Raw genomic sequence first — 26,407 nt, forward strand, 5'->3', positions numbered from 1 at the left:
CTAGATGTGACTGAAGCTGATGGATTGCTTTGTGTTGTGCAGCTAAATCCTCCACGCGGATGTCAGTGATGGACAGAGATTTTAACCATATTGTCTGGACTCAAGGGATGAGGAGACTTGCCATTTTGGTGGGACGAGCCCTGGAGTTTGGTGAACCAGTACTTCTGGTGGGAGACACTGGGTAACCTTGCTTTTTATGATGCAGTTCTTTGTAGTGCTGCACCAGCCACTGGGTCAGACACAAAATGATTTTGTGGGCTTCAGTGCTTCTTTGATCTGGGACAATTTAAGCCTCTGTCATGGCAGACTTCCAGCTGCTGTTTTCCACAGTTCCCTTTTGAGGGGAAGCAATTACATCTCTTTCAGCACAAGTCTTTAAATGGGATTATCTGCATTATGTATATGACTACATAGAAATTATATAGAAAGTAGTAAAATTGAAGTGAGCTGACTTCTGTCCCTACCTTTCACAAGGTGCTCTGTAGAATCTCACAGTGCCTCACTGGAGAGGGTGCTTTTGGGGAATTGTGACATTTTTCTGTTTGAGAGCACATTTGCTTTACGTTTTCTAAGAGCTTGAATATGGCCTTGCTACTGCTTCTCACCCCTGCCACTGCCTCATATGCTGTAAAGGACGTTGTGGAAGTAGATGCTGTCTGCTCCTGTGCTGGAGAGTAAATTTTTCTAGGAGGGAAGGGAACAAAAGTGCAAGAAAAGGGATAAGGAAAATTATTTAAGTGTAATAAATGAGAACTCTAGGTACTTAGCAGTTTATTCCCTCAGACTTAGGCTTGGTCTAGACACGTAGCATCTTCAGTTTAGTGAAATGCTAGGCCAGTTGAGTACCTCTAGGGGCAGGCTGAAATAAATTTGACTTTGAACCTGCAGAAATCCATCAATGCAGATATTCATTTAAATTCAATTAAAGGCATCTTATGCAAGTCAGCAACAGTTGTGCCAAAAATGGCTTCATTTTGCATAAATTTCTTTCAAGGAAAGGAACAGAAGGAGTTTGGCATGCTGGGCCTTTGCCTCGTAGCTCTTCAATGAAAGTATGGATCCTGTCCAAAGTGGGCTGACTTTTTTTTTTTTTTTTTTCTTTTTTTTTTGTCATTCTTCCCTTTCCATTAAATTACTTTGCAGGTGTGGTAAAACTACCATTTGTCAGATCTTTGCAGCATTAACAAATCAGAAGCTATACTCAGTAAATTGCCACTTGCATATGGAGACTTCAGACTTCCTGGGAGGACTGCGACCAGTCAGACAGAGGTCGAAAGAGCAGGTTTGTCTTGCATCGATAGTAGTTTGGATGGTGTGACCATGGAAGCAAAAAGTGGCAATTATAATGACTTTTCAATTCTTTTTCCATTTCTTAGGAGGAATCTGATGGTTCTAGACTCTTTGAGTGGTGTGATGGACCTCTTGTTTTAGCAATGAAAGAGGAGGGTTTTTTCCTCCTCGATGAGATTTCTTTAGCTGATGATTCTGTACTAGAGCGACTTAACAGGTATGTCTTAAATGTGTTAGTATTAAGCATCCTCAGTGTGTCTATTCATTATGCAAACATGAGCGGGGTAAATCTAGCTTCTTTAAGGCACATTTGTTTCCTGGCCTGGGTGAGCTGCTCTCTTAATCGTATAGTTCTTGCTGGAAGGGAGAATGACCCAAATAACTCTGGCCTTGTTCATATTTCAACTTCTGTGCCAGTTTGCTTTGGTTTTCTAATTGTCATCCATCTGACAGAGGTGCTAGTTTTAATCACAGTAATACTTAGACAATTTTTTGCTGTTTGAAATTTTAATTACAGCTAGGGGGAAAGATAGTAAGGTAAGACAAGATGAAAGTGCCTTGTCTTGCCTAAGTCTTGATGTCTTAACTTACCTGGAAAAATAAAAGGTACTTTGATTGAAAAGCAGATATGTATATGTTTGCTTGACATACATTGGTACACTGATTATGTTGGCTTTGAATGCTTTGGTTGGGGCCATTACCTTCCATTTGGCTTTATAGTGCTGCTACAGACTGACCTGCACTCTAGTTGCTGAATTTGTTTCATGAACAAAAATAAGATGATTAAAGGATTTGCTTTATTCAGTAGCTCATGTCCCTGAATAAAGAAATTAAAAGCATAAACCCAAGTTCAGTTGAAACAGTTTAAACAATATCTGGAGACACTTTACAGCATGAGTCAAGTTGGAAAATAAAACTAAAAGTAAGATCTCCAGTTAACTATCTGCAACATTAATATTTTCAGCCTGTCAGTGAACTCTTGAAAATGATGTGTCTTGTCAAATCCCAGAAACAAAATTAGTTATTTCCCACTTGTGTGTGTAAAAAAATAATAATATATAAATTTAATTTCATTATCTGGTTACAGCAGTATCCCTAATTTTAGTTTTTTCCATTAGCCATTATACTGAGATGACTAGCAGCTATTTTTTCTACCATATCCAAGCCCTCTGTTACAAGCTGGGGTTTTTTTCATTGTATTATTGCAGCTATCATTCTTTCATAAAGTTCAGTTAACCTCTTTGTTTTGATAGTGATACTGAGCAGTGTCTTTCTAAACAGGTAACAGCTCAAACTTTTACAGCTTTTAGTGTACAGTGAAGTACAGCTCATAAAACAAACAAAATCCCCCAAACCCGCAAAAACATAGTAGAAAGCTTCTCAGATGTGTAGTCTGTCAGCGTGAAGACTGGTTCATTGTACAGATTTCTTCATATAGCTCCTATGAATATCGATTTTGCCATTGCTTTTGTAAAGAGAGCTGTGAGATACTTTATTAGGTAAGGTTTTTGACAGATCATTTGATCTGAACCGTATCGACAAGGTTGGGAGGAGTTTCCTGCTGAACAAAATCAGAAATGTTCTCAACGGGGGAGGATGAATAGATTTAAAATCTTTATTATGAATTCTAGGGCAGTGAAAGTTTAATGAGGGCAATTTGTGTGATTTTCATTTTTAAGTGACCTTTTGAAGTGTGAAACTAAATTTAAAATAAGCAATTTTTTTAACCTTCTCTCTAGTGTTCTTGAAGCTGAAAAGACATTGGTACTTGCTGAAAAAGGTGGTCAAGATGATGAGGAGAACGAGGTAGAACTATTAGTTGCAGGAAAGAAATTTCGTATCCTTGCAACCATGAACCCAGGAGGTGACTTTGGGAAAAAAGAGGTAAATGTCAAAGCAACTGGAAGGACAGCATGCATCTTCTGGTCATATTGACTTGTTCAGTGATTGGAGGTGCAATGCAAAAATGCATCATGCCAGTTGTGGCATCCAGTGCTTCCTAGTAGGCATCTGCTTCATTACTCTAAAGGAGGTTTAGGGTCTATCTGTTTTCCATCACTTCTTTGTGCTGTCATTTTGACAATATAAGTCAATACTCACAGAATGTCAAAGAAAACTTCAGGCCTCTAAATACTCTAGGTAGGCTTGATATGTAGAATACTTCAAGTACAGGAAGTGTGTCTCATGAACCAAGTAAATCCAGTGCTAACATGAGTCTGGAGTAGCGTGAAGTTGCATAACAGATTATTCTCCCTAATACTGTTCAGAAAGTGACAGTTAGAAGCCATCTTGTCATTCTCAGTGAATATGAACATCACATCCCAAAAGACCTTTCTCATTAAATGAAAAAAAATCTGTTTCTGATTTCTGGCTTTAGGTAACTTGAGACAGGTTAAAAAGAATAAACCAAAACTTTTAAGCAGTGTTGAGAGGTAGCACTGAAAAAAACTATAAGCTCTTTTACCCAGAAGAAGATGGGTACTCCATTTAAGGTGGTTTCGACAGTACACAACAAGTCATTGTAAAGCCATGTATTTAAAGGGGATTTATTTCTGCATTGCATTTGTGCTAATGATTTTTGCTTGACTAATTCAGGCAGAGGAAGAGAGGAATTACAGAAACGAGTTGTAAATTAAGGCAAATTTCCGTGTGGTAGCTTGCTTCTATAAGCAAAGGGAGATTAAATAGCCATTGTTTGATACGTGATGCCCTAGAGTAAAATGGAGCTTTGGTGCTTGCAAACCAGCTCGGTTTCTTCCCATATTCCTTTGAACTTTCTTTGTCAGCCATTTCCTGCATTGATGCCACTACTAGAAATGTTAAAATCCACATTCTCTTGAAGATTCTGTTACAAAGTGGCCCTGTCAAAATTAGAAGGAAAGATCTAGCTTGGTCACTTTATTTATTTTTTGCAAGTACCGTGGCTAACGAGGCTATCGGTTAACTGCAACCTTAAGTAATGTGATGTAATGTAACTTGAATTGCTATGTCATTCTGCTCGTTTGCAGCTTTCTCCTGCATTGCGCAACAGATTTACAGAAATATGGTGTCCACAAAGCAATGGCCGTGATGATTTGATACAGATTGTAAAACACAATCTTCATCCAGGATTGTCTCTGGGTGGAATAAACCATCAAGGTGGGTACTTCTCTGTGTGTTGGTAGTCAAACGTTGTTAAGAAAAAAATTAGTTTGGAGACTGCTAAACTTTCTGCAGAATTTATATCACTGTGTCCCTCTTTCTTGTAAGTATATCTCTCTCTGAGGACAGTTATGAAATATTTTGGACTTTGTTCTTCCCTCATTATGTATGCTATATGGCTAGCTGGAAGTAAGTTCAAGGCTGTATTTACTTCACCATCCAGGTAGTTGAAATATCCCCAGCCCTTCAGTGCCCAATCTTAGTTTTAATGTAAGGTGTTGAAGGAACTGGTGCTTCATTTTCTGCCAGCAGCTTCATTGTTAGTATTAATCACTTGATTCTGTCTTGTTACTTGAATATAAAAGGGCCTGTAATGACAGCACAGGCACAGACTTACTCTTCAGTTATTCTGCCTGTTAGGATATAGAGTACCCATCCACGTTGCTCATGCGTTACAGCTTGTCCTGGTTTCAGCTGGGATGTAGTTAACTGTCTTCCTAGTAGCTGGTACAGTGCTGTGTTTTGAGTTCAGTATGTGAAGAATGTTGATAACACTGATGTTTTCAGTTGTTGCTCAGTAGTGTTTAGACTAGAGTCAAGGACTTTTCAGCTTCTCATGCCCAGCCAGGGCACCTGACCCAAACTGGCCAACAGTGTATTCCATACCATGGGACGTCCCATCTAGTTTAGGAACTGGGAAGCGGGGGGCAGGGATTCGCCACTCGGGGACTGGCTGGGTGTCGGTCGGTGGGTGGTGAGCAATTGCCCTGCGCATCATTTGTACATTCCAATCCTTTATTACTACTGTTGTCATTTTATTAGTGTTATCATTATCATTATTAGTTTCTTCTTTTCTGTTCTATTAAATCGTTCTTATCTCAACCCAGGAGTTTTACTTCTTTTCCTGATTTTCTCCCCCCTCCCACTGGATGGGGGGGGAGTGAGTGAGCGGCTGCGTGGTGCTTAGTTGCTGGCTGGGGTTAAACCACGACAGAGCTGTACCTACTTTAGTGGTACTTTTTATACAACCATGTAGTAGATGTGACCAATAAAATTATTTGATAACTCGATTTTTTTGTTTGTTTGTTTTGTTTTTTACTCTCTTTTCAGGGGCTGACATAGCAGAGCTCATGATGGACTTTGTTGAATGGCTGACTAATCAAGAGTTTGGTCACCAGTGCATTCTCAGTGTGCGAGATGTCTTGTCATGGGTTAATTTTATGAATGTCATGGTAGAGGATGAAGAGTCGAATTCTGCCAAAGAATATAGCCTTCTTTACATTTCTCCAATGATGTCTTTTATCCATGCTGCATGTTTGGTATACATTGATGGAATAGGATCAGGTAAGTCTTCAGTGCTCATTTCAGTAAAAATAGAGAAATATGAAGGTATATATTTGTATTAATGTTTTTGAGTAGAATGCAAACACAATGCTTTGCTGCAGCATGGAACTCTTCTAGGAGAAGTTTTCGCTTCTGTTTAACAATATCCCATACTTCATATGCCTTTTTTGAGTTTCAGTAGCAAGAATTTGAATAATACAGCAAGCTTAAGTAAATTAGAGGTAGTAATAGTAATATTACAAAGGCTAGCACACAGATTAAGAAAGCCTGTGTTTTTTATTGAGTCTTCTGAGCTGATATGGTACTTAATTACGTGACCACATACTATTCCCTCACTCCCACCTCACGTGTCAGCACCTGTGTGTGCTAGCCTGTGTCACGTGCATAGCTCAGAATGCATCTTTGCACGTTTGGCCACTGGCCCAGCTGATAAATAGGAGATGTGGGAGTGGGGAAAAAGTGAGAAGCCACAAGAAATGCAGGGAAAGAAGGCCTGGGCGGACTATGGTGAGGTGTCAGGATGATGGTGATGGTAGAAGAAAGGGTTTGGGAAATAAGGTGTACTTAATTCTGTTGCTCACAGAACAATTTGTCCGTGGTAAATAGTACTGGAAGCACTGGCAAGCAAAAGCACTAATATGAAATATAAGCCTGAAACAGAATACTACACAAAAATGGCATCTGTGAAGGAATTGAGTTTCTTAATCGTAAGATGAACGTGCCTAGTTATGTTTTTTTTGAAGCACACTTAACTTTTCTAATTACAGGTACAACATCCTGCTCAGCTGATATGGCTTTATTAGCTCGTGAAAAATGCCTGACATTCTTATGTGAGAAAATGAGTCAATTCCTTGAGCTGACTGATTATCAGAAGAATGAACTAAAGATTTATGACAGAACGAAGGAGAAAGAGTTTGTGTGGATGGACAACTTTATGGGAATCCACCCCTTTTTTATTCCAAGAGGCAAGAGATTTTGTGGGAGTGGGTGGACATTTATTCTGTGGTTTTTATTCCCAATAGTTCTGTTATTCACTTAATCTAAGTAGGATACCTGGACCATTACAGAACAATTTATAGTTTGTTCTCTAGCCTTAGAAAAATGCCTTTTCTGCCTCCAAGTGTGTTGATTGCAACTCGATCGCATTTATTAAGAAGACACATCTGTTAATTGCTTTATTCGATAGCTTTTTAAAATTACTGGTTAATGGCCCAATTTTAGTAGGGTTTTTTGGTGTAACAAAGCTTCCTTAATTTTGAGTTGTAATTTTCTGTCACTTTGCATGGTCAGAATGTCTGCTAACTTCCACTAACTGAAGTTACAGCTCATCCTGGCTGTTTTGTAGGGCATGGGAGTCAGGAGTCCTGGGTACCGTGCTAAACAGAATGTGGACTAATGCCCTGCCTTTCTGTAGCCTCTCAAAGGAGTCGTTGCAGTTTTTGCAAAATGTATTCCCTGCATTTCAGTTCCTCATGTGACAAATTAATGCAAATGGAACTATCAAAATACTGCTTTCTACCCTTAAAATACAGTGATGGGACTAAAAAGTGATGACTATGAGCTTTCTAGTTCAACTGGTTAGTTTTTAATATATGGAACCATGTGTTCCTAATGCCGTATTAATCATTCATCTTTGAACATTTTGATATTCATGGATTGTGTTAGTCATGCAATTGTACAAGGTAATGCTTTTTTGTAAATTACTTCGTTTCCCTCTGCCAATTAGATCAAAAAAGGAAGGATCTCTTTCATACTAAATGGGTATCAAGATACGTAAGGTAGATTGGTGATAAATATCTTGTATACCTGAGCAATGCTGTATTACAGAATGTCAGAATGTATTACAGTGATGTCCCAGTGAGCTATACTGGCTGGAATTTGACAAACAAGCTCTGTACTCTTTCCTTGCTGTATGTCATAACAACAGTAAAGAAAATATGTGCCTAGCAGAGCACTTTAATTAAGGCACTCTTCCTTCACAGAACTGGCAGTGAGTGTATGGAACAGATTAATATGTTGTTCTATAACATGACTGAATTGTGTCCTTCAGTGCCAAATTTTCAAAAGCTGCTTTTGAGTTTTAGATCCACATGTCTGAAGCACAAGGACGGATTTATGATTTTTCAGTAATAGATCTCTAGTTTGGGTAATGAATGGGGAAGTGTCAGAAGTTTCATGGCAAAATACATTGTATATTCATATGTTTTTTGCAAAATTCAACATAAATATGCGGAGATGGGCTGAGACACAGCTGTGGGTCAAACAAAGTATACGTGCCAGATCTCTGAGAATGGGATACAAGCTTGATCTCCATTACTTGCTGTAATGAGATCAGCAATTAACAGACAGAATGAGCTCATTCAGAAGCACACTGTCAGCAGTTCCAGCATAAACAAACATTCTGGTTTAATTGTTTTCTGGTTTACCTTTCCTTTGTTTTAGGCCCTGTTCTCCAGAGGAACAGCATTACAGATTATGCTCTAAATGCCGGGACTACAGCAGTGAATGCGCAAAGACTATTAAGAGCCCTACAGCTTAACAAACCTATTTTGTTGGAGGGGTCACCAGGAGTGGGCAAGACCAGTCTAGTTGCTGCCCTGGCAAAAGCCTCGGGAAACTGTCTTGTTCGAATCAACCTGTCTGAGCAAACGGTAGAGTAAAATATTATCTTTGTAACTTAGTGTTTATGGCAGGGGGGATGCTTTGTTTAACTTAAAAAGCGTAGTTCTTTTTAACTTTGGCACTGAGTTTGAAAGTCAGCTTTTCCTTCTTGGTCTCAAGATAAAACTAAATGGGAAGGGGGAAACAGAAAAAGTGGTGAGCTTCTGTGAGCAAATACCAATTCCCAGACTTTTCTGTTCTTTTCAAGTGAAGACATGCGTATCTTTGTCTACTGTGTTTTTCTGCAAAGTTACTTGAAAACAGCTTTAAGGCTTTTTAGCTTTTCTGTTCCAATTTAATTTTTTGTTGTTAAATATAGTAGCGGGTCACTGGAATCCTATCATGGAAAAACTTTTAGCATCTTGCAATTACTGAATTTTTTTAAATAGAGCTAAAATGTAGGTATTAAAAGGGGAGGGAGAAAATGTGAAGTACAGTTAACAAAGGCTTTTTATGAACTTTTGTGGAGTTTTGTAATTTCTGCTCTCCCCAATCACCCATTCTCTGCTCCCAAAGGATGTGACAGACTTGTTTGGGACAGACTTGCCTGTTGAAGGTGGGAAGGGAGGAGAATTTGCCTGGCGTGATGGACCACTACTAGCAGCATTAAAGGCTGGACACTGGATTGTATTAGATGAGGTAAATTCAAGTTGGGGGCACAAATAAAATAGAATGTTCTGGAAAAGCAAAGGTGATGATTTGGCCTGTAGGATAAATACCTTCAAGGGTTGATGACTGAACTAAATTTTGCTTACTTTTAGTTATGTGCATCTAGTGCCACATTGAAGGTGATCATTCCGTGTAAGAGAAAATTAATCTCCCTCTACTAAGTCACTCTGCCCATTGGCCCTCTGCAGAGGGAGTGCAAAAGACTGGCTTTGACTAGACCTCTTTTAGACAAGAGAACAAGGATTGAATCCCAGCCTAAATTACTGCAGAAATCCAAGGATAGCTTTGATTTACATTTGAAAGTTTTTGGGGAGAGTGTCAATGGAAGTTTTGGTATGCTCTTACATGGATATAATTTCACTGAAATAGGAAGTGTTTTGTTGGAACTAATACACTGTGTTGGGTACTGATGTAATTGAGATGAAGAGTTCCATTTTGCCAGTATAAGCTATCCTGCGACCACAGGTTGGTTCATGTATCTTGTAGCAAGTGCTTTCAAGCATATGCATGCACAGAGCTCACTTCTTGGCAACGTGCATTCTAATTATTGCAGAGTGCAAAATCTTAGAATCATAGAATCATTTAGGTTGGAAAAGACCTTCAAGATCATCGAGTCCAACCATCATCCATGCCCACTAAACCATGTTCTGGAGTACCCCGTCTACTCGCTTTTTGAATACCTCCAGGGATGGTGACTCCACCACTTCGCTGGGCAGCCTATTCCAATGTCTGACAACCCTCTCAGTAAAGAATTTTTTCCTAATATCTAACCTAAATCTCCCTTGCCGCAACTTGAGGCCTTAAATTCTTTAGCTGTTTGTATACCTTTTTTTTTTTTCCTATTGTGAAGAATATCACTTTAAACAACCGTTATATTTAAATAACCCAGACTGCCTTCCTTTAAAAACCAAGCAGACAAACAAAGCCCTCTGAATGTCACAAACGTATGAACGTAAGTTCAGAAGACACATCTTGAACATGCAGATTTTACAATGGAGAACTGTTTTGTTATCATGGTGAAAACACAGTACAAATAGCAAGTGCACATAAGGAAAAGTGTTAGTTAGTTGCTCCAATGTAATAACAGTGTAGCTAAAGGTAATAACATATGGCAGTGCTAGAACAGCAGAGAAATTGAATTTACCTTCTGTGTATCCCAGACTGTTAAACTAGAAATCATGCAGAAGTGTTTTCTGGAGCATTAATATTGTATCCTTATTTCTTTCCTCAGTTGAATCTGGCTTCTCAGTCTGTATTAGAGGGGCTAAACGCATGCTTTGACCACAGAGCAGAGATTTATGTTCCAGAATTGGGAATGAATTTTCATGTACAGCACAAGATGACTAAGATTTTTGGATGCCAGAATCCGTACAGACAAGGAGGTGGAAGAAAGGGTCTGCCCAAGTCCTTTCTTAATAGATTTACACAGGCAAGCTTATTTGTTTGGTTTAAACTATGTCATGATCCTGTCTTGTAATGTTCTGCCTATAACAACACTCGGCATGCTCTTGATTCTACAGGTGTATGTTGATCCACTGTCAGCAGAAGATATGGAGTTTATTGGGAATACGCTGTTTCCTGCTATTGATAAAAGTATTACTGCTAAAATGGTTGCTTTCAATAACAAGGTAAGTATATATTTTAATTTCTTTTGTGTAGAAGTAGGCAGAATGCAGTAAGATTTAAAAAATTAAGTCTAATGTTATATTTTCCAAGCATTTTCATAGAGAAGTGCGTGGGTAAAAAATAGGAATAGAAGTCTATGTAGAAGAAAGTGAAGAACACCACTAAAACCCACCTGAATTCTTGTACCACTACAATCAGATACTTGGTTGATAACTGAAGAGGCATTATTTTTCACAGAAGATTACATATATATATATATATATATATATATATATATATGTAAAAGGCTTTGTTCTACAAAAGGTAGAAACAATTATGGTTTGATAGCTTGGTGAAGTGAGTTGAGAAAATAATGGGTTTCTACACATGGATTATTCTTGAAGCTCAAACAAAATGAGCTGTATCTTAACAAGAACTGAAATGTTTCTATTTCTGTTTCTGGTCTGAATTTTTAATCTGCTCTTTATTATGGGATGTTGTTAGTGAAAGCAGCATCTGACCTTTACAGAAGCAGAAGCTTGTAAGGATATGTGGCATTCTTCTGGAACACTGAGAGACCAATAAAAGGAAAGTCTTTCCTGATAGGATTTGTCTATGGCAAAGGATTCAGAGATGCTCAGATCTAAAATTTTGCTAATATAAAACCTTTTCAACAAGCATTAATTGCAAGGCATCAACTTAATAGCTATTTTGTGGCTTAGATGCTGCCATTTTGTGCAAAGTGCAGGATATAAAATTCACAGTAAGAATTTTATTTATGATCATGCTTCTGAAATTGTGTTCATGTCACGAAACAAAAAAGTGTAGTAATATTAAGAGAAAGTAGTGTTCTGTGGCCTTACATAAGATGTTTTGTGGCAGCATCTTACTGAATACTCATGTATAGAGTGAAGAGTAAAAAAGAAAATTGAGCTGAATGTTAGAGAATTAGTAGAGGAGAGACAAACTAAAATTAACCTTTAGTTCCTGACATCTTCAGAAAAATGAATACAGCTTGCTCTTTCTATTGTCCTCTGTCTTGTAAGCAGTGCCAAAGGCAGAAGTTCAGTTGAATTAATATTTGAAGACCAGCACGAGTGGAATAAAAGATTTTTTTTTTAATTGCTACTTTTTCCAGATTGACAAAGAAATAATGGCTGAAAAAAAGTGGGGACAGAAAGGAGGACCCTGGGAGTTCAATTTACGTGATCTTTTCCGCTGGTGCCAGCTTATGCTTGTTGACCAGTCACCAGGATGTTATGATCCAGGCCAGCATGTATTTTTGGTATACGGAGAAAGAATGAGAACCAGGGAAGACAAAGAAAAGGTGAGCCATGTGTTCTCCTTCTTTGCTCTTCAGATTGTCAGGAAGTATTTCTAGAAATCCAGGTGTAAATTTGAAGATACCTTGCAATTCATTCATAGGCATTACCTCTTACAAAAGAAAAATAAGTTGGTTTGGGGTTCTGAGGTTTAACATATGTACCTGCTCCTCTTGTCATTTAAAATATCAATTTAATTACCTACTAGTATAAAAGCAGAAAGCTGGTGTGAATGAAGACAAGTAGAATAACAAAGGACTTAAATAGAGCAAAACACGACATATTCTTGTGTGATTCTGTATTAAATAATAACGTTCTCATAAAAGTTTTGTGGGTTGCATGCATATTTGTGAGGAAAGAGAAGATAGGGAGCAGAGAAGAGAAATGGCACTGAGATATGGAGAGATTCTTAAAGTTAGGGTTTAAAAGCATTTATGTCAGTACAGTAAGTAAAAATAACGTCCTGTAATTCTGCCCTTCCCTGCCAGCATTTTTAAATTGTTCTGGCTTGGATTGCTTTTATTGACTTTTATTTATCTGTCATTTCTTTCATCTGCCTGTCAAATTGCTCCCCTCATTCTGTTAAACTCACTGCTTAAGGTTCCTCTAATAAAACACACTCACTGCAGTTGTTATTCCACCTTTGCCACCTACTTATCCCTCTTTTGCCTAGAAATCTTTTGCTTTTGTTTAATTTCACATCATTTAAATGGTACTAAACTAAAAGTTAATCAGATTGTAAGACTGAAGTTACTGACTGTATGTGACTGGATATTTTTCTCCTGGGTTTATTTTCCCCTTCCTGTAGTAGTATTATATTTTTGAGTGTTATCAAAGGTTATTTATGGAGTGAGTTCTTTTGCAGTATTTTGTTAAAGAGAAACATTACTTAGAGTATTTCAAGTCACAGGAAAGCACAGTTAATGAAAGGGGTTGCTATGGGCAGGTCACACTTGCTTTAATTGCTTGCAGCACTTTGAATGAAATGACACTTGTGATTAAACTGTGTTAGTTACTATCACACCACTGTGGAGCTGAGAGGGAAGGCTACTTTAGAAGTAAATTTTTAGAACAATGGATAACTTAAGATTGATAAGTCTCTTTTTGCTCTTTTGAATGTTTTAGGTTATATCTGTATTTAGAGACATTTTTGGCCAGGAGGCTGATGTGTATACAGGAACCAGAGAGTTTCACATCACTCCATATAATGTTCAGGTAAGCTGTTGACAAGAAGTTTTGTGAGTGGGGAGAGAAGGAGGTGAATTGCACAACTGAGCTCTCATTTGCCTCTTTGAGTACTCACCCATGCATGTCTCGTGCCTTCCAGATTGGTTATTCAGTTCTTTCTCGTGGCAACTATGTTCCTCGTCCTGGCAGAAATCTCTCACTTCTGCATCATTCACTGCAGTCTCTCGAGTCCATAATGAAATGCGTGCACATGAGCTGGATGGTCATCCTGGTTGGCCCAGCAGCTGTTGGCAAAACCAGTCTTGTTGAGCTGCTGGCCCATCTGACTGGCCATCGACTGAAAATCATGGCAATGAACAGTGCGATGGATACAACTGAACTCCTGGGTGGATTTGAACAGGTAAATACTGTTTTGGTAATATGGCAATATTTCTCCTTCCTACCTAATAGTGGTCAGTCCACTGTGATCTTAGTGTTTAAGCACCAAATGGAGCCTTAGGCACCATAACCTTCTGGATGAACTAACTCCATAATGGCATGTTTGCAGGTTGATATCAATAGGCCATGGCAATGCCTGTTGGAAAAAGTGGAGAATGCTGTGAGCACACTAGTGAGGGACAGTCTTCTTCTGACAGAAATTTGTGCAGATGATGCTGAACTTGTGCTGCGTGCTTGGAGCAGTTTCATTCTGAATTACAAACCCAAGTCTCTGGGTGAAGAAAGTAGAAGTGTTACAGCTGAATTAGTGAGCAAACTGGAGGGAATACTTGTACTTACCCAGCGACTAAACAACAAAATAAATTCTTATTCAAAGGCAGGTATGTATGGTGAGTGATTTGAAGTAAGACTATATGTTCCTCTGAAGAAAATAAGAGAAATACATAAAACCGCAGTGAATGCTTGAGAAAACTTGGGGGGTTTTTGTAGGTTTTTCTATGTTGCTTCATACTACTTCATACTTATACTTCAGCCTTGCTTCTGAAAAGGTTACGTTGGTGACGGTTCTTCAGGTTTATTTTTTGTGTGGTTACACCTGGTAGCGATCAGTAGTCCACACCGAAATTCTCCTGAACTGAACTACTCAACATATGATGTAATACAGCTCTTGCCTTGTATTCCTAAGAAATGTAATTCGGATATTTTATTCTAGCATTTGTTCTCTGAAGCATTGATCACCTGAGCTTTACAAATGTCAGCAGAATAACGTGTGGGGTTTTTTTCTTTTTTCTTTTTTTTTTTTTTTTAATAATTGCCTAAAATACGGCATTAATATCCATCAGACTTCCTCTTGTGGGGGAGAAGAGATGGAGAAAAGTGTCAGTCTACGTTATATTTCTCTGTGCTTGCAAACCCCCTCTGTCCTCATGGATTTTGCCCATGGGAGGCTACTTGAAGATGAGACCCTCTGCTGTTATGTTCCCCTAAAAAGTAGGAAGCATGTATGTTTATTAACAAAATAACTACTATTTTTCTTCAATGGAACAGGAAGCTACCTTAATGTAGCTGTAGTGTAAGAATGTAATGTAAGTCTTGATGTAAGAAAATACTTCCTTTCAGAGTTTGCTCACTTGGTAGAAGAGTTCCGGCGTTTCAAGCTGCAGCAGGCCCAGACAGCTGACCATAACAGCCATGGCACTTTTGAGTGGGTGGATGGGATGTTGGTTCAGGCCCTGCAATCTGGAGACTGGCTGTTGATGGACAATGTTAACTTCTGCAAGTAAGAGATTTTAGTGGCCTTGTTTCACTGAGTAAATCCCTTGACCTCCCTAATTGACTTTGCCTTTTAATGTATGGTTCACAACTGAACATTTTGCATGATGATAATACATGGGAGCAGGAACTTACATTTTCTGGAAGAGTGTCTTCCTTCTTAGACAGCTTAGCAGTTGATAGTTTTCCTGTTACCTTATAATGTAATTAGCTGTTTAGCTTTTTGCTTAAGACTGGTACCATTTTGATTTCAGATCAGAAGGGGATCAAATTGCTACCTTTTTATAACCATATACATTTCTTTTTAATATAGCCCTTCTGTGCTGGACCGCTTGAATGCTTTACTTGAACCAGGAGGTGTTCTTACCATGAGTGAGAGAGGTGTGATAGATGGCACAATTCCTACAATAGCTCCTCATCCAAACTTCAGGTGCTTTGTGTTTCTGCTTTTTTATGCCTTTTTTTTTTCCTCCTACCAAATAGCAGGTTTAGAAAAAAATATCAGCAGTGAGCCAGTCTTTTGGTATTTTGAATGCTGTTCAGTTTGCCATGTACGGTAGTGATGCTGTCTGTCTGGCAAGGAAGAAAACTGCACTGTGATGAGCATATGATAGAGCTTAAGAGGCTTGGCTTTATATCCCTGTTGTAGCACAGACTATTACCTTGGAAAATTCATAGCAGTATACCTCTGCCTTGATTATTAATTTCTAATTTAGAATTTCAGTACTTCCCTGTCTCACTGTAATGGATTCGTGAATATGTGTGTTGAAGATGGTGAAGTATTCAGATATGTTGGTAATGAAAACTGGTGTATGGACATAATAATTTTCTTCCCAGCTTTTTCCATCCCATCCATAATTTTGAGTTTCCTGCAGTGACAGAACTTAAAAAAACAAAACAAAACACAACTCCCCCCCCCACCCCCCCACACCCCCCCCCCAAAAACCCCCCAACCCCCAAAAAAAAACCAAACAGACAGTCCATATTCTCTCAGACCTGAAGTAGTCTCTGGGGCAGATGGAAGGAAAACATAGAGTATTCTGTATAATTCCTACTTTTTATAAATTCATGAAAAGAATATTGGGACTGATGTGCTTTGGTTCCTCTGAATTGGAAACAAGATCTTTGACTTTTCAGAAACCTGTTTTCACTGCATTGTATCTCAGAAGGTTTTTTTCCTCCTTGCTTTTAAGAGATGTCTGCTGATAGTATTAACTACTTGAGTGTTGAATACTTTGGTTTTTAAATAGCACAGATCTATCTGAAGCTGTTGCTAAGACTTTTAAAAGTCGTCTTTATAGCTCAGAGGCATAGTTTAACTTTTTTGTAAGTAGGCAAATGATAAAACAGACATAGCTCGAATATAACTGAGTTAAAAATCATGCAATGTATCTGTGGCTAATTTCAAAGTAGAATTATTCATACAGATTTCTTATTTAAATTCAGTAGATGTCTCTGCCTTTCTAGATATCAGCATCCACATTTTTATGAAGATAAATTTACTTAATGGAACAGCAGATTTGGTAGTTCTGGAGTGATAGTTTAAAGCCCTAAGTTGCATCTTAAAAATGTAAGGCAGATGGACTAGATGGTTGTTGCAGGTCCCTTCCATCTGAACTATTCTATTCTAATATCCAACAGGCTTTTCCTTTCCATGGATCCTGTTCATGGGGAAATATCCAGAGCCATGCGGAATCGTGGGGTTGAAATTTACATTCCTGGGGAGAATGATGGAAATGTATTGGACGATCTGGATTTGAAGTTACTCCTGCATGGTTTGGGTTTAGTGGGAGATAGCATCTGTGATGCGCTTATGGCTGTGCATTCAGAAACCAAGACAGCAATAGCAGGTAAAAAGAGTCTGTTCAGTAATGAGCTTGGGCTCATTACATAAAGCTTGGTTATTTTATTGTGTTGTGTCCTGATGTAAGTAAAGGCATAAAAGTATAATCAGGTTGGTTTGGGTTGTTTTTTGCTTTCTCAGGAAGTAGGCCCAAGTCATTAAAAAGATGGTAACTGGAGTGCTTTATAAGGAGACATTGGACACTGACAAGTGTCAGTTGTCTGTTGCTATAGGAAAGGCAATATATTCTAAGAGAAAATCAAGGAAATAGAGGGTTTGCACAAGGCCTATTCAAGTTGTTTTTTGGAACAAGATGACACTGGGTTTCATTCATCTCAGCTGCATGATGTCTTATTTTGAGCTGGTCACCTGTTATTTATAATCTTGTCAGATTTTCTTATTAACCTTGGGAAGAACCCATTCAGTTTTCAGGACCCTGTAGGATACATTTGTTTTGCATCTTCCTCAGGGTCTGAAGTGGTGTTTGTCCTCAGAGGGTTAAAGGGCTGACAATTACTAAATGTTCATATCACCCTAAATGCTGTGTATCTTTCAGGTTCTGTGTCATCTTTGTCACCTTTGCTTCAGGCTGCTGTGTTAATTGTGCAGCAGATACAAAGAGGCCTTGGATTAGCAAAGTCTTTTTACAGAGCCTGTTGGGAAGTTTATGGCCGCTCACAACAACTGCAAATAAACCAGAAGGTAAAAGTCCTGTATTTGAAAGCTTCTCTTACATCATCTAAATACATGAAAAATATAATTTCATGAGGCTAGTGTTTGAGATCCTCTGTTTCCTAAGTGCCTGAGCAAGGGGTTGTTGAAGATGGTGCTCTTGGAGAGATGAACCAAACAATTTTAAAGGTCCTCTCGGGCATCTGTCAGGTGATGAAGAAAAGGGTTTAAGTAGCATTGGGACATTTTCTGTATCTTTTAGATTCTGAGCCTTTTTTTGGCTCCAGTGTAAGCAGTTCAGTTCTGCATGTAACTAACAGATAGGTTGAAGGTCTAGAAATTGGGGTTTTTGGTATTGAATGGTGAAGAATGGTGAATTTCAGCTGTCACCTGTCCTTTCATGACACATTTTCTCAGCCTGGTGGCATGCTACTGGAGACAGAGGTCAGATGAATGAGAGTTGCATAAAGACTGTCAATCTGGAATGTGCTTATTGAGATATTCCCAGGGATAAATACAGTTTGTCGGACATTTTGTAGGTAGTGGCTCACTCATTTGCAGCATAAGGGAGCCAGAGAGTATCCCAGTTGGACTCTGAGGCTTACTTGTTTTTAAACAGCTTCAGCTGAGACTTTAGGATTTTAACACTGATGAATCTATAGCCTGAAACACTCTGCACACTGTCATCTGGAGACAGCAATAGGCACGTCCTATTTTAAACTGTACAGTATGTTATTTCACTTATGGTTGGAATGGTTTGGTACCTTTATCATGTAGGTTATATAGTGTTTGTAGAAAATTTTGGTTTATAATGATTTCATAATAAATACATGTAATTAGAGTTCTCTGAGCTATTGTACTTGAATACATGTTTGAATATGATTGTAAACTGGTTTTTGGTTGCTTGTTGTAGCTTGTGTTAGAACTGGTTACGAAGCATGCTTCATCTCTGGCTTCCCATGAAACGTGGGGTGACTCCTTACTAGCCATCGGATTGTGGCCGGACTCCCTACCTACAGGTCTGTTTGCAGCTGAAGACTCACTTCTTTCGACAGTCCAGAGTGATGCACAGGTCCTAACGTATTGTCTGAATAGACTAAACCTTAAAAACTGCAGGTAGGCAAGAAACATATTTTTTTTGTCAAATGAGTAAGAAACAAGATATGTGTGAAATACTGGTGGCACGTCATTGTTCCCTGCAAAACTTTGTCTTGAACAAATTGTGTGGATAGAGACTATGGTCGTCACACTCTGTAACTGAGGCTCCTGTTACCTTTCCGTGCAACCACTACGAATACAAGTTTAATTATTTACTGGTTTATTTTTCAGTCCAAAATACTTGACTCTATTCAATCTTCAGTAAGTACATTTGACCCATTTTGAGTTGAGTTAGGAGTAGGCATTTAGCAGAAAATGTGAATGCAAACACTGGGTTTACAAGGTAATAAGAGCCCCCAAAATCTCTTCACTTTCCTTCTGAGCTTTTAAAAAAATGAGCATTTAACTAGCTTTAAATATACTAATGATCCTCTGTACTTCCTGCTTTCATGTATACCGATTATTCATCAGTTATTTTAGGTCCAGTAGCTTCAGGTGAAAAAACAAATTTCCTCCTTCAGACAGAGCTGTCTGAAAGAAGTCTCATGTGCAGGGGCCATATGCAAGAACTCTTTAAATGATTTCTTGTGCAATATAACTGTTATTTTCACAATACTGGTGCAAAATCTTCTTTCCTGCCTGCTTTGCTTAGTGACCTACTGTGGACAGGTACTGTGGTTTGCTTCCAGTGAAAGAACAAGCTGTAGAAGTTAGTACTAAGCTATAATGTTGAAATTGTAAAGCCTTAGCAACGTGGTGTTTGGGTTTTTTTTTTCATCAGTGACACTTCTCCTGTCATCGTCTTTTTAACTTACCTTCACATATCATTCTGGTGCACAGATCAATTATAATTTCTCAGTGAAATACTGTGCCTAGTTACTTCTGGCACTGCATGAATTTTTGGTAGTAGTGAGTTCCTAACAGTAGACAAGCCCAACTGATTTGAAGTTGGAAACTGGCTTTAAAGATAAATAAAGAAAAGAAGAGAGATTATTGCATTGCTACCTTCTTGCCTGAAGATGGTTGTGTGCTGAGTTGCTTGACTTGTAAAATATGTTCTTTCCTGGAACTGGCAGTTCAAGCCCTTGATTCCAGGACTCCGCTTCTTTGTGTTTCAGGACACTACCACTGACTCTCCAAGATCTTCAAAAAATTATGCAGTCCACTAATTCCGAGACTCTCAAATTCAGTGCTGTTGAGAAAGATGCAGACTGGATGGATAAAATGGAAGTTCTCCAGGCTTCAGTGAAATTGTTCATAGAAAAGGCAACCAATCAAGATTGGACATTGAGAGTTAAATGGCTTAACTCCTTTGCCAAAAATCTGCCACAGGTGCTTGGTATGTAATTATTTCACTTTCTCTTTTGCCTAAGGGCTGATTCATTATATTTTCACAAATCATAAGTCTTCTGTGAAAACATCCAGACCATTCCGATGATCTGATATGAAACTTCTCAACTACCCACACTAAATCAAGGGCATTGAGGCTTCAGGGAGAGACAGAAACAGGTTGTGCATATTAGGGACAACAGGAGACTTTGGGCTAAACATTGCCTTTGTTTATTCAAGCATGCATGTAACTTTTACTGCTTCTGAATTACAGTTATTTTTGGATACCTCTTGGTTTATCTAAGCAAATATGCCTTTCTCTTCACTATTTTTCTGATAGCGATAGTAAAAGCAGTAAAATGCCTTCTGGTTATTTGGTGTTAAATTACAAATGGTTAGAATTCCAGGAAACTGCAGAACTGAGATTCCCTGAAGCTATGTTGCCTGAACATTGAGGATAGCAGCTGAGATGAGACATTCATTGCTTAATTACATTAATCGCATTAAACTTGTGGAGAATTTAGACAGGCTTTGGTTCAAGTAATTCACACACTTAGCTTCCTTGTATGGTGTGAAATCTCAGACTGTATTGTCCCTACATGAATGGGATTGCTCTCCCTTGATCTTGCTGTTTTTCCAGGCAGGTGTGCCTATAAACTAGAAAATATCTAGAAAGTTACTTTAATGAGAGTTATGCTCTTATGTGATTTTTTTTTTTTTTTTTTTAATTGGGGAAAAAAAAAAAATAAATGTACTGAGAGGAAGATTTGAAGGTATAAACTCATGGATTTTCACAAACTATATTTTTAATAACGTACATGAACTATCACCAGTTTAACTAGAACTCTTTACTGGATTTATCTCTTTCTCCATGATATTCTGACTGCTTATAAGACCTCTTGGAGCTAATACAAAATAAGAGCAACCAGCGTGTTCAGAGTGCATGCACAGATGAGATTCAGGCTGCTTGGGCTGGCTCAGTTGAAGTCACTTTTATTTATTTGTACTAAATGCTCTGTCTTTTACACCTATGTTCTCTCCCCTTCACCTACAGATCCAGTGCGGATTCAGCTGGAAGCAGGTGCTGTAGCCCTTGGAAGTTTCTATGCCAGTCCCCTCTCATCTGGAGTCAGTAACATGATCAAGTTGCTACAGCCAACTATGACAGGTACTTCTGAAAAAAATTGATGTAAGACATTGGTGCTTCCTGTATTTGCTCTCTGAACACACTGCAACCCATCTTAGGAAATGTGTGTAACAAAACAAAGTCTAAATTCTAATTATACATTGCTTTCCTTGCAAAAGAAATAACAACAAAACCATTCTTGCTGTCCAGAACCGCAAATATGGCAATTAAATGCATTAATCCTATGCAAATTAGATACGAGTGCTATGACTATGAATCCTGACTGTGTATCTGTGACCCAAGTGTATTCCCACAGCTCAGAGTTAAGCGGTGTTCTTAAGAGTGATGCATATATCAACTGCCTTTCTGACTGGGTAGTTCAGGCATCCTGTTTTTTCCCCAGCATTTGTTGTGTTGGCCTATCTGAAACCTATGTTGGGGCCTATAATTTTCCCTCGGAGTTTTACAGGGAGCTCAGGCCTGTGGTTTCCTTTCCAAGCTTGTTAGGTGCGTGAAAGCTACGTACGGTGACACTGGACCCTTTATGGATGATCCTAGGTATCTCACCTGGACTGTGAAGGAAAAGGGAGTTGGACTTGAGTTTCCAGGCTGTCTTTTCGGGTACTCTGACCACTGGTTAATTTACTTTCACTGTTCTGTTTTACAGAACCTGCAGTCAACTTAATACTTTTCTGTTTGGGTATCTGGAGTGAGGGAGCTTAAGACTCTGCCTTCCTCTTAGGCTTCCTTCTTTCTTTCCCTACTGTTCTTGCATAGGCAGGGGGATTGAAGAGAGTCTTTAACTGAATAATGTTTCCACTGCTGTCCTGTCCTGTCTTGTCTGCCTTCCCAGATGAACATGTGATGCCTCTGGACCCAAGATGGAATATGCAGTTTTTGGATATCATTAGAAATTCCATGAACTTTGATACAGAAATGGAACACACAGATCAGCTTCTAATCCTTTTGAAGTCTGTAGCGAATCGGTGGGTTACAAAAAAAAAAAAAAAACTTGGGAAGACTGCCCAATGACTGTAATCAGTGCTGTATAAACACTTGTGGTGTCTGGCAAGTATGTTCTTAGATTTTGATAGATGTGGTCTGAAACACCAGGCAGAGGTTTCGTAGAGGTGTTTAAATTCTTTGCTTCTGTTTTCTGTAGATGCAGACTAAAACCAATCATTTAATATAGGGAGCAGGGCTCCCAGCATTCTATATAGGCTGGGGTACTTCAAGGACAAACCAGAACTGCAGAATAAAGCATGAAAGAGGCAGAAGCAGCAGTGTGAAATCTCTGACATAAAAGCAGGGCAACTATTTAAGTTTTGCATTTAGACTGCTTTTCCTAATAAGAGCAAAAAAGTACACAGATTTTGCAGTTACGGTATAACAAAGCAGCTGCTCACATATCCTACAGGTGATGGTGGTGCATCTGTTTAGTAGCTCACTACTTTTGCCTTCCTGGTGATTGCTGAAGTCAGGAATCTGCTCTTTGTGAAGCCTGCTTCTGCAGAAACCATATTCAAGCAATTAGTTATGCTACACTTGATTCTTGTTTCATAATACAGTGAAATGCCAAATGTCACTTTGTAGTTCACCATTCTCAGAAAGCAGAGGCTTTAAAACGCTACTGAATTTCTAACAACTTTATTTTTAATTCAGGGCAGTATTGTTTCTTGACCGAGAAAAAAGAAGCTACACTGAGAAGAATTTGATTACCAGCAAGAAGCCAAGAAATAGTGTCTTAAGAATGTCTCTAGATTTCCGCAAAGGTGGGTTGATTTTCACTGTTCCTTTTGGTTCTATGGCCAATTTGAAATATGGTTAATTTGTACTGTTACAAAATGTGCACTTCAAACATGGTGTGTCCTGAATGTGTGAAGAAAGATTGTGTCAGTATAAAGCAGTCACATGAGAACTAATATGATATGTAACACATTATTCTTAAATTAGATACACCTTATGCTACAGCATTTATGTCCAGCCCCTACTAGATTGTCATGGTTTAACCCCAGCCAGCAACTAAGCACCACGCAGCTGCTCACTCACTCCCCCCCCATCCAGTGGGAGGGGGGAGAAAATCAGGAAAAGAAGTAAAACTCCTGGGTTGAGATAAGAACGGTTTAATAGAACAGAAAAGAAGAAACTAATAATGATAATGATAACACTAATAAAATGACAACAGTAGTAATAAAAGGATTGGAATGTACAAATGATGCGCAGGGCAATTGCTCACCACCCACCGACCGACACCCAGCCAGTCCCCGAGCGGCGATTCCCCGCCCCCACTTCCCAGTTCCTAAACTAGATGGGATGTCACATGGTATGGAATACACTGTTGGCCAGTTTGGGTCAGGTGCCCTGGCTGGGCATGAGAAGCTGAAAAGTCCTTGACTCTAGTCTAAACACTACTGAGCAACAACTGAAAACATCAGTGTTATCAACATTCTTCACATACTGAACTCAAAACACAGCACTGTACCAGCTACTAGGAAGACAGTTAACTATATCCCAGCTGAAACCAGGACATAGGTAATGAGCGAATGTCATTTCTCTCTTAATTATCTAAACTTTAGGATGGTGGTGGAGAGAAATTGGAATAGTGTTTTGTCTTTGGCTAGTACAAATAGCCAAGTTCTTCAGACATGCTTTTGTTCTAATCCTTTTCCTATTGTTTTATGTAAATAGGATGTTTTACTCCTAAAACAAATGGGAAAAATTTAGTGAAGTTAGTGTGTTGCATAGAAGCAATTGATCAATGCTTCCCTCATTATGGATTTTTTTTTCCTAATACATTAAGTGCATAGAGGTAATAGAGAATTGTGCAAATAGTGAAGGACTACTTTTATTACTTCAATTCTTAGATCTTTTCAGTTTTTTTCTCCCTAACCATAGAGAGGGTCTAGTGATAAGAAATTGACCCTTACATGTCATGTGATGTGGCTGGAATATTCAGTCTCTCCCTTTCTTTCTGTGTTCCCCAAACCACAGATCCAGGAAGTTACAACTGTCTTCCTCATGCAATCGTGGTCAACCTTGCTGCTTTCTTTGAACTTTGGGATGCGTTTGCATTTCACTGGGTGAAGTCTACTCAGGTGGCCTTAAGTGATGATGACATGCATGATGTGAGTAGGCTTTTCATAGTATATCTATGGAAGTCAAGTGAAATGAGATTGTGTGCAGAACACTATTTTTAGTTTCAGGGACCATGTAATAAACCGCAGTGTTTCTGTTGGTATTCAAAATATGCTTGACACCAGACAAATGACCATGTTTGTTTCAGTGGCTGTATTTGTGACCTGTCTTCTCATTTCTTCTGTGTGGAATGTCAGTTTTCAGCCTGCTGGTACTTGGGGTGGGAATTTTCTTACTTAAATGTACAGACCTGGGATGTAGATACCATTGCTGAACTTGACCATCAAGCCTTCTCTGCCTGCTTAGGATGGTATGAATTGTGCTGTAGAAGTGCCTCTTTCTCTCCACTGATGATAAAGGGAGTATCCATATCTATCTCAGATACAGATATCTGAACCTGAACAGCCGACATGCAGGTTACAGAGGTGGTTGACTTCTCGCTTTTGCTTTTCAGACCATGAAGATCATTTTGCTGAGATCTGACAACTACATTGTAGACTTGGTGCAGGGATTGCTTGGTTTTGACTTGTGTAGTTCCACCTGCCAGTACAGCTGTGTGGTATTTTTAGAGAACATGTAGTTGAGCACTGGTTGTGTACCAATAAATACAAAGCATTGTGTGAGTCTGAAGTTAACGCAAGTGATGGTGGTTTTGCTTTTTCTCTTGCTTGAAGTACAGAGTATTCTGTAACATGCAGCAGTGGGAAAACTGTAATCTTTTTGGCTTGTTAGATTTTATACTGCTTGCTGTGGCGTGACCGGTTCTGGGCAGTCTCTGACACTCTGACAGTGGATTCGCCAGGGTTGTCGCTTCTGTCTCTGCACTGGCACTGGGTTATGAAGCATCTAATTGACAGAATTCCTCAGATGCTTATTGGATCAGACCAGCACAAGTGAGTGGCTTTGATTTGTGTTTCTGTTAAATGGCCATATAAATTACTCTTTTCTTTATTATTATAGCTGATTAGCATTGTTTGCCATTAGTGTGCAAGTTGTGTTCCATTAGTGATGCAAGTACAATGTATTAAATAGCTGTTCATTTTTTAAATTCATGTTTCTTAGCATTGGGCTACTGCTTGCCCAAATGATAATCTAAAATTTTTAACCCTTTAGTGGAAGGATAAGAGAAAGGACTTTCCTTTCTCATGCATACTTTTGCCTTGTTTCTCAAACTTCTGAGTTAACTGTGTGGGCTTTTTTCTTAAACCCCCCCTTTTTTTTTTTAATCTACAAGGGTTTCCAAGGAAATTCAATCTGTTTCACAGCAGATTCAGAACTGCTTGGCCAATCCTGCTGGGTTTTCTGCCAGTATGAAGATATTACAGAAGTCTCTAGGAAGACCTCTTCCTTTTAAGGTATCAGTACTCTATTTGCAAATATTTGTATTTCCAGCGATGTCCTAATATGCTTTAAAATAATCATAAAGATTCACAGCACTTGCTTTCCAGGACAGCAAAAATACATTCATTTTGGACTTGTTAGATTGATTAAAAAGAAAATTTCAGCTTATGTTAATGTCCATCTTTTTTTGTGAAATATATCAGTTATCCAGGTAGCATTCTACTATCAATTATGCTTTGTATAGATAGCAGTTATTTAATATAGAGTGGTGCCCAAGCATAAAAATATTACTCTTTGCTCTGCTCTGGAGACTTGTGAATATCAGTATGCCACTTGCTTATGTAGTGTACATGTGTGTATATAGAATAGACTGCGTACTTCCTTTTATACAGCATAGAATGAGGCTGCCTTATGACTTACCAAGACAAGGCCTCTTAACTTTGACCGTTTGGGGATTTTTTTTCTTAAGTTATTTCAGGAATTGTTGTCATTCAATACAAAAAAAACTTACAGTAAAATTTTCTAAAGAATATAAATCCCTTTTTAAAAGCAGGGCACAAGTAGTCATGTAGGTTGCTCAAGTTGGTGATTAGTAATTAGACCTGTGTTTTTATGACCTTATTTCTCAAAGATACTCAGCTGTTCAAAAATGCATGTAGTTATTCTTTGGGACTCTGAAGAACATTCAGTGCATACTAAGAATTTTGGGAGATCTTTCTAGGCATCCAAATGTGTTTAAATTGCAGGTGTAACCTGCAGTTTCTTTTAAGTGACATTAGCTTCTGGTGTTTTTATTACTTTGTGTATTTATTGCCCTTAGTTTAGATAAGTTGCCATGTTGAAGTATTGTTTGTCTGCATAATCTACGTAGTTTCTTCATGAAGGCAAGGGGTGGGGGGGACTTGACAAGGAGGACTTGTGGCCAAATACTTC

General features: G+C 38.6%; 1 protein-coding gene across 6 annotated transcripts in view; it reads left to right on the forward strand.

Moving 5' to 3' along the window:
* The window catches only part of MDN1 (MDN1, midasin homolog (yeast)), a 104,279-nt gene that overhangs the window by 34,316 nt on the left and 43,556 nt on the right, over nucleotides 1-26,407 (forward strand). For all 6 annotated transcript variants that reach the window (XR_774228.1, XR_774229.1, XR_774230.1 and 3 more), the window contains 27 exons: nucleotides 43-181; nucleotides 1,144-1,282; nucleotides 1,377-1,507; nucleotides 3,030-3,174; nucleotides 4,299-4,428; nucleotides 5,542-5,775; nucleotides 6,543-6,740; nucleotides 8,218-8,426; nucleotides 8,953-9,075; nucleotides 10,337-10,534; nucleotides 10,626-10,733; nucleotides 11,849-12,037; nucleotides 13,158-13,247; nucleotides 13,360-13,620; nucleotides 13,768-14,038; nucleotides 14,778-14,937; nucleotides 15,244-15,360; nucleotides 16,572-16,780; nucleotides 17,330-17,475; nucleotides 18,359-18,561; nucleotides 19,662-19,882; nucleotides 20,927-21,040; nucleotides 21,852-21,984; nucleotides 22,661-22,770; nucleotides 23,990-24,123; nucleotides 24,866-25,026; nucleotides 25,368-25,488. Coding sequence is in view for 3 of the 6 variants with exons in the window: in XM_010565680.1 (XP_010563982.1) it covers nucleotides 43-181; nucleotides 1,144-1,282; nucleotides 1,377-1,507; nucleotides 3,030-3,174; nucleotides 4,299-4,428; nucleotides 5,542-5,775; nucleotides 6,543-6,740; nucleotides 8,218-8,426; nucleotides 8,953-9,075; nucleotides 10,337-10,534; nucleotides 10,626-10,733; nucleotides 11,849-12,037; nucleotides 13,158-13,247; nucleotides 13,360-13,620; nucleotides 13,768-14,038; nucleotides 14,778-14,937; nucleotides 15,244-15,360; nucleotides 16,572-16,780; nucleotides 17,330-17,475; nucleotides 18,359-18,561; nucleotides 19,662-19,882; nucleotides 20,927-21,040; nucleotides 21,852-21,984; nucleotides 22,661-22,770; nucleotides 23,990-24,123; nucleotides 24,866-25,026; nucleotides 25,368-25,488 (4,394 nt within the window). In the remaining 3 variants the exon portion in view is untranslated. The remainder of the gene's footprint in view (nucleotides 1-42; nucleotides 182-1,143; nucleotides 1,283-1,376; nucleotides 1,508-3,029; nucleotides 3,175-4,298; nucleotides 4,429-5,541; nucleotides 5,776-6,542; nucleotides 6,741-8,217; nucleotides 8,427-8,952; nucleotides 9,076-10,336; nucleotides 10,535-10,625; nucleotides 10,734-11,848; nucleotides 12,038-13,157; nucleotides 13,248-13,359; nucleotides 13,621-13,767; nucleotides 14,039-14,777; nucleotides 14,938-15,243; nucleotides 15,361-16,571; nucleotides 16,781-17,329; nucleotides 17,476-18,358; nucleotides 18,562-19,661; nucleotides 19,883-20,926; nucleotides 21,041-21,851; nucleotides 21,985-22,660; nucleotides 22,771-23,989; nucleotides 24,124-24,865; nucleotides 25,027-25,367; nucleotides 25,489-26,407) is intronic.

The sequence above is a fragment of the Haliaeetus leucocephalus genome, unplaced genomic scaffold, assembly GCF_000737465.1.
Source record: "Haliaeetus leucocephalus isolate CR32 unplaced genomic scaffold, Haliaeetus_leucocephalus-4.0 Scaffold195, whole genome shotgun sequence".
Lineage (NCBI taxonomy): Eukaryota > Metazoa > Chordata > Aves > Accipitriformes > Accipitridae > Haliaeetus > Haliaeetus leucocephalus.